This window comes from Oryza glaberrima, chromosome 9, assembly GCF_000147395.1.
Source record: "Oryza glaberrima chromosome 9, OglaRS2, whole genome shotgun sequence".
NCBI classification, from domain to species: Eukaryota; Viridiplantae; Streptophyta; class Magnoliopsida; order Poales; family Poaceae; genus Oryza; species Oryza glaberrima.
Genome location: NC_068334.1, coordinates 1,965,386 through 1,977,353, shown reverse-complemented (window position 1 = coordinate 1,977,353; position 11,968 = coordinate 1,965,386). Strand labels below are relative to the sequence as shown.

Sequence of the window (11,968 nt, the reverse complement as noted above, 5' to 3'; positions counted from 1 at the left end):
CCTCAACCGAACAAGAGCAAACCATGCATGGTTGGGGGCGCCGGCTTCCAACTCAGAGGGACACTAAGCCAAAAGTATTTCTCCATGCCCTTCAAGACCTCAAACAAAGGTTGGCACGCAAACTGGTTTTATGTTCAAAATCCTGAACCCGCACTCCCCGAGTACTCCTGTCTTCCTCCGGTTTACCAGGACACATGGAATTCATTGCCTATGGGAGATGAAGCTGCTCAGGCAGTGGAGTTGATGGAACGCATGCTATAGCTGAAGGAACAAGGTTTGTAGGGAGAACAAATCACTCGGCACTTCATCAAAAGTCGATTGGCTCCAATCAAAGAGAGATCCCGCACGGCCTTTGAGTTTGACGGCAAACATGATCCAAATCGTGAAGATCCAGACTCCCTTGACTTTAAGGTCATGAAGGAAAGAATGTACAAGATCTTCTCAAATGCTATTGTCGTCAGCTATTCACATCTGCTGCCAGTTGTGCCATTCAATGCATTCAACCCTCCTCCACCGGTATGTACTCAAACACTTCAACCTTCCTCAAAATATGACCTCGTCTTTTTGTTAAATCAATTGACAGTGAAAGATATTATGTCTAGGAATTTGCTCTGATGAAGTCGGATCCCCCAATTGCTCAGCGCCGATCACCTCGCCGTCAAACTGGTCAGGGGAGCGAGGGACCAAAGATTCGGTCCGAAACCCAGCCCAACACCTCTAATCCAGCCGGCCAGTCAGATTCCCGCAAGAGGAAGTTAGTGCTGAGTGACGACGAAGGCGACGACGCTGAAAAGCCTGGAAATAGAGAAACAACCAGAAAACTGCCGAAGCAGGCTATTCCAAAGAAGAAAACATCTAATCGTCCTACGCCGAAGATCAGGAAGTCTTCCAGGTACAAATCATATAACGGTCTTCTTTGTATTGATGCGCACCCAGCATGGAAATAATACTGATAACAAAAACTTGTAGGAAACCATCTGATATAGATCCTTCTGGAAAGGACTCTGATCCGGCTAACATGGAAACAAGTTCGTCCAAAGAAACCGGGCCGACTGCTGAAGATCATCTGAGTGACAATCAGCCAGCAACCGACAATGTAGAATCCGGCGATCAACCCCCGACTGGAAACCAGTCGGCCGAATCTGAAGTCGGAGTTAATCAGGAGCCCCCGACTGGAAACCAGTCGGACACAGGACCAAGCCAAGAGATTCCAGAAGTTGTAGCCCAAGCAGACAGCTCTCGCGGTCAAGACGCCAGCAATGACCGAAGGTCTGGATCTCCTTCAAAGGCATCTGAGTCCACTCGTTCTCGTCCAGAAATCATCACGGGTAAGCACTTTGTCTGAAACCACGTTGATCTAACTGACTCTATTTGATTGTTCGACCGTTATTCATGGATGCATTAGGACCAATGATTGGTGATGAAGAGGAAATTCTCCGGATACAAGCGGCCGAAGATTTGCGCCCTCCTATTCTAGTCAAGTGGTGGGATGACGACTTGCAACCTCAAGGAATTGTGATAAACCGGCAAAAATAAGACGAAGAGGTATGCCTACTTAAAAAGGCACTCGGCCAAGCGACTCGCATTGTAAACGTAAGTTCTTTGACGTCTAACCTCAACCATCTTGTTCGTCATTTAGCTCGAGCGCTAATAAAACTGTTTTGCAGAGGATTCACCTTAGGAATGAAGCGAAAACCACAACCTTAGAGAAATTAGTTCCTCATCTTGGAACCCTTGAAGCTGTCAGAGATCAACTGCACGAAGCGAAAGAGCTTGCTAAGAAAACCGAACACGATCTAAGGGATCGGATCACCGAGCTCCAGGAGTCTAACTTCGAACTGAGTGGCTCGTCAAAAGGTATACACAAAATCTATCTGACTAACTTGTGTTGTCATCTTTGTAACTGCAATTAATCGGAGTCAATGTAGTGCAAGCCGCCAAGTATCTCAATTGGAGAAACGGATTTAGACTTTGGAAAGCGATCAAGCAGAGCTGGCGAGTCAAAGGGACTCAGCTTTAAAGGACGTTGAAGGTACCATCAATTGATACTCAAAAAGCCATTGCCTTCTGTATGCTGACTCGTTAATATGAATCTATTGATGCAGACCGCAAGATCAAGTCGCAAGCCAGATTTGGTTGGCAAAATCAAAAGACTTGAAGGGACCAGGGATGAAGTCGCTAATGTTGCTACCCCACTCGTCCAAGCGATGTTCTTCAATAATAATGGCCTGAGTACACTTGACGCTTCCGAAATCTTCGACAAGCTGAGAGTTGCTCCAGATACATATTTCAAGAACATCAAAGAAGCTGGAAGTATGGGAGCGAGTCTGGCGTTAGCGATGACCAAGTCCCTTTACCCAAAAATCGATATTGATGCCATTGACGGCTTTGCAGACGGGACAAGCGAAGAAGCTGCTCTCGATCTTATCAATGATGCACAGAAGGCTGCCAACAAGATAGCAGGTGATGTAGTGGAGAGATTCCAGGACACCGATCTTCGACCGACTGATCCTGATGACTCTGATGATGAGAAAACTGATACTGATTGATGTAATGTAATGACAATGATTCTGATGATGATGATGGAGGCACAATTTGTACAACACTGATGAATTTATGTTATGCTTAATGTTTCATACTTAGCTTCTGATTTCTTAAAAGTTTTCATCAAGCCTTATTGAGCCTAAAACCATCAAAAGCTATGTAAAAACTTTCAGTCCTCATGGACTAAGCCGAAAAATTAAGCAAGGCAATGATAAATCAAGTGAGCAAATTGAACTGATAAAAATCACACTCCATTATTATTATAATAGCCCCCGACTGATAACTTCGAGGGGAAGCTTGATGTTGTCAGTCAAGACAGGGAGATACAGAAGCAAACTTAAGCATAAAAACGACGAAGATGTTCGATATTCCAAGAATTGTCAATAGGTGTACCGTCTTCACATTTGAGTCGATAGGACCCTGGCCGAGTGACTTCAGAGATTATAAATGGCCCTTCCCATAAAGGGGATAACTTGTGCCGATCCCGTGTAGTTTGAATTTTCCTCAAAACCAGGTCGCCGAGTAAGAAAGCACGCGTTCGGACGTTACGATTGTGATAGCGACGCAACCCTTGCAAGTATCGGGCCGACTGAATTAAGGCTGCTTCACCGGCCTCTTCCAGTCGGTGTAGGTCATCCACTCGGTCTTCCCCGTAGCGCTCTTCGCGAAAATTACGAAAACGCAATGATTCAAATTCTACTTCACTAGGCAACATCGCTTCTGCTCCATAAACTAGGAAGAATGGCGACTGGCCCGTAGCCCGACTGGGGTGGTGCGCAAGGACCGAAGTACAGATGGCAGTTGTTCCACCCATTTGCCGGCATAAGGATTCAGTCGGTCAAAAACTCGTGCCTTTATTCCTTGGAGGACCATGCCGTTGGCTCGTTCAACTTGCCCATTGCTCATAAGATGCGCTACAGAGGCATAGAAAATTTTGATGCCGAAGTCTTCACAAAAATCTTTAAATACTCCGCCAGTGAATTGAGTGCCATTATCAGTAATAATCCGATTAGGTACTCCAAACCGATGCACAATATTGATGAAAAAATCTCTAGCTTTGTCTGCCGTGATCGTGATGACTGGTTTAGCTTCAATCCACTTGGAGAATTTGTCGATAGCCACAAAGAGATGTGCGTAACCGCCGACTGCCTTTTTGAACGGGCCGACCATGTCAAGCCCCCAAACCGCAAACGGCCAGGACAGCGGGATAGTTTGCAACTCTTGGGCCGGCAGATGAGTTTGTCTGGCGAAAAATTGACAACCTTCACATGTCCGCACGATCTTGTCGGCATCGGACACAGCAGCGGGCCATAAAAAACCTTGCCGATAAGCCTTGCCGACGATGGTGCGTGCAGCAGCATGGTTGCCACAGATACCAGAATGTATGTCCTTCAGCAATTGTCTCCCTTCTTCTAAGGATACACAGCGTTGCAGAATTCCTGATGGACTTTTCCTGTACAGCTCGGTCTCGTGAATAATATAAAGCCTGCTATGCCTGGAAATCCGTTCGGCTTCGTCTTTATCTTGAGGGAGTTCTTGGGAGGTCAGAAATCGTATAAGAGGCTCTCTCCAATCGATTTCAACCATAGCTATGTCCTAAGTGTCCGCGGGTTCAGCTGTTTCTCTCTTGGGTACGGTTGCCTCATGAAGATGTTCGACGAACACATCAGAGGGGGCCGCTTCACGTTTGGATCCAAAATTCGCTAGTCTATCGGCTGCTTCATTATTGTGCCGAAGAAGGTGAGTGAGTTCGAGTCCATCGAACTTATCCTCCAACTTTCGTACCTCTTGTCGATAAGCGATCATATTGTCGTCGAGGCAGGACCACTCTTTCATAACTTGGTTAACAACTAACTATGAATCTCCGTGAACTATCAGACGCCTGATTCCCAAAGAGATTGCGATCCGTAGTCCGTGAAGGAGCGCCTCGTATTCTGCCACGTTGTGAGATGCAGAAAAATGTATCCATAGCACATAGCTCAGTCTTTCTCCAGTTGGGGAAATTAAAACAACTCCGGCCCCCGTGCCTGAAAGTCTCTTTGACCCGTCAAAGTGCATAGTCCAATACTCCATATTTTGCTCGGGCGTATCCTCTTGGCACTCGGTCCACTCGGCGACAAAGTCGGCTAAAGCTTGGGATTTGATCGAAGTTCGCGGCTTGAATGATATATCCAAGGACATCAGTTCTAAGGCCCACTTTGCGATTCGCCCGTTTGCTTCGCGATTATGGAGTATATCACCGAGTGGAAACGATGTAACCACCGTGACCGAGTAGCCTTGGAAGTAGTGGGATAATTTCCTGACGGTGATTAGAACACCGTACAACAGCTTCTGAACTTGAGGATATCTCGTCTTGGAGTCGGCCAAAACCTCGCTAACGAAGTAGATCGGTCGCTGGACTTTCTGAACATGGCCTTCTTCTTCACGCTCGACAACCAGGATCATGCTCACAACCTGAGAGGTGGCCGATACGTATAGTAATAACGGCTCTTGTGGGTGTGGTGAGGCCAAAACTGGTGGAGTAGTGAGAAGTTTCTTGAGATCTTCAAAGGCTTTCTGTGCTTCGGGTCCTCACTGGAAATTGTCTGTTTTCTTTAACAGTTTGAAGAAGGGCATCCCCCGCTCGCCGAGTCGTGAAACAAACCGGCTGAGCGCCGCCATGCATCCAGTCAGCTTTTGAACGTCTTTCTGGGAACTCGACGGCTTCATGTTGAGGATGGCGTTGACTTTCTCCGGGTTGGCCTGTATGCCTCTGTGAGACACCATAAATCCAAGCAACTTCCCTGACGGTACTCCGAAGGTGCATTTTTCAGGGTTTAGTTTCATCCTGAAAGCACGGATGCTCGCAAAGGTTTCTTCCAGATCCGTAATCAAATCACCCTTCTGCTTGGTTTTGATGACTACGTCATCCACATAGGCTTCAACATTGCAACCAATTTGAGTCGAGAAACATTTCTGGATCATGCGTTGATAAGTTGCTCCAGCGTTCTTTAGTCCGAAAGGCATGGTGAAGTAGCAGTAGGCCCCGAAGGGCGTAATGAACGAAGTCTTCAAGCAGTCGGATTCCTTCAATCGGATCTGATGATATCCCGAGTAGCAATCCAACAAACTGAGCAGCTCGCAGCCGGTGGTCGAGTCGACTACCTGGTCAATGCAAGGCAGCCCGAAAGGATCTTTGGGGCAAGACTTGTTGAGGTCGGTGTAATCGACACACATGCGCCATTGCCCAGTCTTCTTCCGAACTAGGACTGGGTTAGCCAGCCAGTCGGGATGAAGGACTTCTTTGATGAAGCCTGCGGCTAACAGCTTGGTCACTTCCTCCTTGATCGCGTCCTTCATGTCTTGTGCAAAGCGGCGGAGTCGTTGTTTAATGGGTTTAGCATCTTCCTTAACGTGCAAAGAGTGCTCAATCACCTCTCTAGGAATACCAGGCATATCAGATGGTTTCCACGCAAAGATATCTTTATTTTTTTGAAGAAAGGTGATGAGCGCGCTTTCCTATTTACAATCTAACTCGGCGCCTATTACAGCAGTTTTAGTAGGATCAGAAGGATCTAGGGGAATTTTCTTGGTCTTGGCTTCGCTTTCTCCACTCTTTGAGATCTTGGCCGTAGGCACTTCTCCCTCGCTTGCCGTGGTTACAGCCAGTCGGATGTCTTCTCGAGCAATCGCGATCTCGCGGGTTTGAGCCATCTCACAACTTTCCTTGTCACATGTGACGGCTTGCTTGATGTCGCTCCGTAGGGATATGACTCCTCGAGGACCAGGCATCTTCATCATCATGTAGGTGTAGTGCGGGACGGCCATGAACTTGGCTAACGCCGGGCGTCCGAGTATGGCGTGATACGCTGTCTCGAAATCAGTGACCTCGAAGCTGATGTTCTCTGTGCGGAAGTTCTCCCGAGTACCAAAAGTGACCGGAAGAGTGATCTGGCCGAGTGGTGTTGCCGATAGCCCTGGGATGACTCCGTGGAAGGGTGCATTACTCGGCTTTAACTCGGTGCGCGGGATCTGCATGTCGTCCAGGGTTTTGGCGAAGAGGATATTGAGTGCGCTGCCACCATCGATGAGAGATCTGCGAAGCTTGATGTTGCGAACCACTGGGTCTAGTACCAGGGGGTACCGCCCCGGGTGGACCTCTCGGTCAGGATGATCCGAGCGGTCAAACTTGATTGTTATCTCCGACCACCGAAGATATTGGGGCGTATCGGGCTGAACATCATTGATCTCCCTTTCAGTCAGCTTTTGCTTTCTTTTAGATTCGTAAGCTAGAGGGCCGCCAAAGATATGGTTGAGCTCCTTGCGGTGATCTTGAAAACCTGTCGGGGCATCATCATCATCATCCTTCTTTTTCGACGTACTTTGTTCTCTGTCAAGGGTCTTCCGTGCATTCTTGGCATATTGCTCTGCAAACTGCTTGTAGACGAGCAATCTTTAGCTGCGTGGTTGGAGTTGGGATGATGCGGGGAGTTCATGATCTTGTCAAAAGTGTTGACGCGCGAACGTTGTCGGGAGGAGTGTGTAGTAGTCGCGACGAGTTCCTCGGGCTTACACTTGCAGTCCTTGTGATTGTTACTTCCACCTCCTCCCGTAGTCGGCACATCTTTCTTTGGCTTCCAAGTAGGACCCGACTGTTTGGATGCGATAATGGCGTCTTCGGCTTTGACATACTCGTTGGTTTTTTCAAACATCTGTTTGACTGTCTTGGGAGGCTTGCGCCCGAACTTGCCGACTAGATCTTCGTGGCGAATTCCTTTGGTGAAAGCGGCGATGATGACGTCGTCGGTAATGTCGGAGATCTTGTTGCGTTGTTCAGAGAAGCGTCGGATGTAATCTCAAAGGGATTCTCCAGACTTCTGAATAACATTGTAGAGATCAAACTGTGTACCGGGGCGTTCAAAGGTGCCCTGGAAGTTGGCGATGAAGTGGTCACGAAGTTCCGCCCATGATCCAATCGTACCACGGGGTAATCCATGGAGCCAGGACCAGGCAGAATCTGCTAGGGCCACAGGTAAGTAGTTTGCCATGGCCTTGCTGTCTCCTCCTGCTGCGCGGATTGCGAGACCGTAGACGGTAAGCCAAGACTCCGGATTAGTGGTGCCGTCATACTTCTCGATTCCAGTCAGCTTGAAGCCGGCTAGCCAATCCACTCGACGCAGGTCATTAATAAAGGCAACTACTCCATCCACGTCGTCGTCGTAGCGATCTGGTGAATGGTTGTGACCTCGTGCTGCACGGCGCTGGTTAATTGTATCACGAAGATCGACAGGACGCTGGCGAGGTGGGGAGCGAGGCCGTTCAACTCGGCGCTCCCTGTGTCGCTCAGGGGGCGAGTGAACAGATCGCTCGTCGTGACCCCTGCTCCTGCGATTGGATCCTGTGCCGGCGATGCTGAGGCTTGGCTGGTGGTAATCATGAGATCGGAGATGGGGAGCCCGGCTGCCAGTCGGTGTGCGGATGCTTCCGGAGTTAACCGGGACCGAAGCGGCGATCATGGTCTTGGTCTGGTTCAAGATATTGACGACGTGATCAGCTTGATTGAGTGCGTCTTCCTTGAGGAGGGTGTCGAGAAGGGTGATCACAGCGACAGCGTTCTGTTGAGGGGTGCGAAAGACCGCTGTCCCCTCGATGTCTTGCTGCCCGATGAGAACTCGCGCTCGTCGCCCTGCGTCCAAGGCTCGTTATCGTCGGTCCTCAGCCTCCTTTGCAGCCCGTTCGTGTTCTTGTTGCTCTCGCCGCAGCCGTTCTTGCTCTTGTGCTTGGCGCTCCTTTTCCAGTCGGCGTCGCTCGGCTTCCTGCTGTACGTGTCATGCTTCTGCTTCTCGGGCTTGACGTTGTTCTTCCGTCTCGTTATCGGCCATGAAGACGCCGAAGTAGAGAGGGGTGTAATTGTCTTCAAAGCTCTCGTCAAAGTCGTCGAGGTCGCGGTTGTCGTAGCGGTAGCCGAATTCGTCGTACTCCACGATCTCTGTTGGTCGTGAGTCGACGCCGGGGGAGCTGAAGTAGCCTTCCAGTTGATCCGTCGAAATCGTGCCGAGTGGCTGGAGTATGATGCCGACTTCTCTGGAGCTAGGCAGGATCGGTGTTGAAGCCGACTTCCGCCTAGGCCTACGGGGAGAAGACGCCCTTGTAGTGAAGATGGCAGCCAAATCGTCGGGGAGTTTCATCAGGATTGGCGGGTAGGCCCCATCATCTTGATCTGGTGGTGTCGGAGTAGATGGGATCTCGTCCGAGTGGTTTGAAGCCGACTCGATCAAGATAAGCTTGGAGTAGATCTTGGCCGAGTTCGTAATACCGAACGGGACTGAGACCTGGTTCTTTCCCGACTGGTTTGGATCCGAGTCGAGGAGAGAGATCTTGCCGAAGTCGTTGGTGATGAAGTCGAGGCTGCCGAACCGAAACGCCTGCCCGAGAGGGAAGACGAGGTCGTCGATGCCGGAGACGGAACCCATCGCACTAATCGGCGAAGAACTTGACGCTACCCCTACCTAGCGCGCCAACTGTCGAAACAAGATTTCGGCAATACTAAAAGGGGGTGGCTATCAAGTTAGAAAAGTGGATGGGTTTGAAGACAAGGGATTTTATACAGGTTCAGGCCTTCTTATTCAAGAAGTAATACCCTACTCCTGTCCAGGGATGATTCCGCCGAGTATATTATTGATCATATGATCTGGGGAAAAAATGGGTCCCGAGAGGAATCCGGACCCCTCCTTATATAGGGGAAGGAGTCCGTATTACAAAATACAGTCCATATCCCTAACGGAATATGTGATTACAGATAAAATACAATCATAACCGACTAAGATCCCGGGTATTTCCTTGATATACAAGTCTAGAAACTAACCTGAGTCCTCATAAAGATATTCTATCTATATTTGGTACCGTGTACCCAACTAAACTATAACTGCCATGTAGATATGGGATATCCATAATCTCCACAATCATGTACAGATCTTTAGGACAAATGCATTTGGATGAAGTAACATGCGGCAGGATGTTTACTTAATCAGGGGAAAAAGTTGCCATAAGGATTAATTCAATGACACGAGAATTCATAATATAAATGGCAGACTACATACAGTATGCATACATCTACAAACAGGACATATGGAAAATTAATCATTTGTTGCTAGAAATAGAGCGAATGTTCTTAATAGGTGCAAGCAAACTTTTAGATTTGAGGAACATATTGTTGCTAACAATCGAATATGAAACAATATTGATTAGGACCCTGTGGTGGCCTATGCTTTTCATTTGAGTAATCCAAGCATGCAAGCATCATAAGGATGATCTATACGTAGAAATATTTGGACTACCAGTTTGCGAGTACCTGAAGCACGGCAGCAAGACCTTCATCTCGAAGAGAATAACATAGCACATTGTACAGAACATGTCAAATTAAGTTTGATAGCACACATCTGCTCTCTTGTATATTACACAGATCAGATCGATAGATTAGATGGGTTTGAATCCCAGATAAACCGCATAAAGTGAGTTGCCGCTTTAAACAAAACAGACGGTGTATATGAACAGTTGAAAAATAATTTTAGATACAGTGGGAACAAATTGAATAATGATTTAGTTCACCCTAAATTAAAAACCATTAAGAGCGGCGGAAGGGGCGCCCGCTCGGCTATGCCACGTCAGATAGGAACAGTGCGCGGGTGGTTTTTTTGCGAAAAGGTCCTTCTATTTTTCTGTAACTCGATATAGGTCCCTCGCAAATAGTACCTATTAGACAATTTTTTATGTTGAGACCCTTAGAAAATCCGGATATTTCATACAAAGAAGAGGAAAAACGCGAATTAGGACCGCACTCTAAAATCTAGAAGATGAGGGGTTTTTTCGCAAAAAGACGCCCACTAACGCCAACTATCCCCAAACCCTAGCCGCCTCCGCCCCCTTCTCCCTCTCGTCTTTCCCTCACCCTCTCCCTCCCCTCTCGTGCCATCGCCGCCTCCCCCTCCGCCTCCCCTGCGCCGTCACCATCGCCATCCCCGTCCCCTCGCGCCGCCGCCTCCACCTCCTCCTCCGCCGCCGATGGCCAAGCCCTCAAGGTCGCCGGATCTGATGGCAGCGAGTTCGTGGTCGGCGAATCCGGTGATCTAACGGCTGATGAAGGGGATGGTGGTGATGGAGCGCGAGGTCCGGGTCACGCTCCGAGGAGATCGCCTCGGCCAGGTACCCCGCTGTGAAGCCCGGCCGGAGCCGCGCGACCCACGCCGCGAACTGCTCGTCCGGCGGCGCGCGGACGGGGGACTCGGCCTCCACCACGTCCGCGGGCACTCCTGCTTCTTCTCCTCCAGATACGCCATAGGAGCTGAAGCGACGGAGGCTGCGAGAGAAGCGGCGGGCGGTGGCGGCGAGGAGTGCCATGGTGGTCGGGCTCGCCTGCTCCGGCCGAGGCGCTTCTGGAGTATATAAATCACCTCCTGCCATGTAAGTTTACAATATATTTATGGTGTTTTTACTAGGAGTGGTACTGTAGTACAACCTTCCAAGCAAATCGAAATGCAGAGATTGTAGGAGGAAGGATTCTTGCCCTGATCGATGCAAGTTCAGAAATGTAGTACTCCATGCAGAATTATTTTGTCAGATCAGTTAAAAGATGTGCACATTTTGGCTATGCATGAGTAATTCAGCTCAATGCCAATCTCATGAGAAAAATAAGCAGCATACTAACCATTGATCTGCCAAGATAAGTGAGAATGACTGAAACAGCTTTCCCTTTGCAGTTTGCAGTAGCAGCAATCTGAATGAATATTGCAAATCCAAGACTTGATGACCACCTTTGCTGATCAGACAAGAAGAACGGCCAAGAAACATTGTTTGGACTACGCCCCATGGCAGATTGGCAGATGGAGAATTTACGCATATGCAAATCCTGCAATTTCTGCATAAATTGTAAGTGTAATTCACGAGCTTTTGATGAAGCCTGCATTCCATTTCTTCTAGCTTGGCATATGCACTATGCAGGACTGCGTGGTTCAGAGATTTTGCATTGCACAGGGCCCGAGAAGGCTGCATCATCTCGTCTATAGCTAATAAGCATGTTTTCTTCCCTTCGTTCATAGTTAGATTTGAGTGAAAAAGGGTGTCCTTTTGATGGTCTGCTCATAGAAAACTTTGCTTGCAATGTGTGAGCTCAAGGTGCCTTCTCTCCATTGTTGAGAGATAAGGAGGAAGGGAGCTTGCTCAATTCGATTTCCCAGGAGGGAGATGGGGAGCTTGCCAGATAAGTGGGTGTGTGTGTGTAGCACTACGACGAAGCTGCTCATATATAGCTAGGCAGCAGCTATATATTGCCTGACCAACAGAATTCAGAGAACCTCTATTTCATCTGAAGTTGATGTCTTGTGAGCACAATTCAATCCTGAAGAAGAACATGAACCTGCTTCAGAGCACAATAAAGGGATGAGATTGG

The 11,968-nt window shown here is 48.5% G+C and overlaps 1 protein-coding gene and 1 long non-coding RNA gene across 2 annotated transcripts; both read left to right on the top strand.

Moving 5' to 3' along the window:
• The first annotated feature begins 414 nt into the window (after positions 1-414).
• Positions 415-2,549, top strand: LOC127784637 (uncharacterized). Its single transcript, XM_052311982.1, has 4 exons — positions 415-516; positions 603-892; positions 970-1,328; positions 2,395-2,549. The coding sequence occupies exons 1-4, from the start codon at positions 415-417 to the stop codon at positions 2,547-2,549; spliced, it is 906 nt and encodes a 301-aa protein (XP_052167942.1).
• Positions 2,550-10,451: 7,902 nt separating this feature from the next.
• LOC127784040 (uncharacterized) lies at positions 10,452-11,968 on the top strand. The gene is made up of 2 exons (XR_008019433.1): positions 10,452-10,983; positions 11,280-11,968. It is a non-coding gene; the product is annotated as an uncharacterized LOC127784040 (long non-coding RNA).

Excerpts from the sequence above, each read along its gene's own strand:
- LOC127784637 (XM_052311982.1), top strand. The coding sequence starts at position 415 with ATGAAGGAAAGAATGTACAAGATCTTCTCAAATGCTATTGTCGTCAGC. Across the intron at positions 517-602 it reads CATTCAACCCTCCTCCACCG|GAATTTGCTCTGATGAAGTC; the intron begins GTATGTACTCAA and ends TATTATGTCTAG. Across the intron at positions 1,329-2,394 it reads TCGTCCAGAAATCATCACGG|ACGGGACAAGCGAAGAAGCT; the intron begins GTAAGCACTTTG and ends ACGGCTTTGCAG.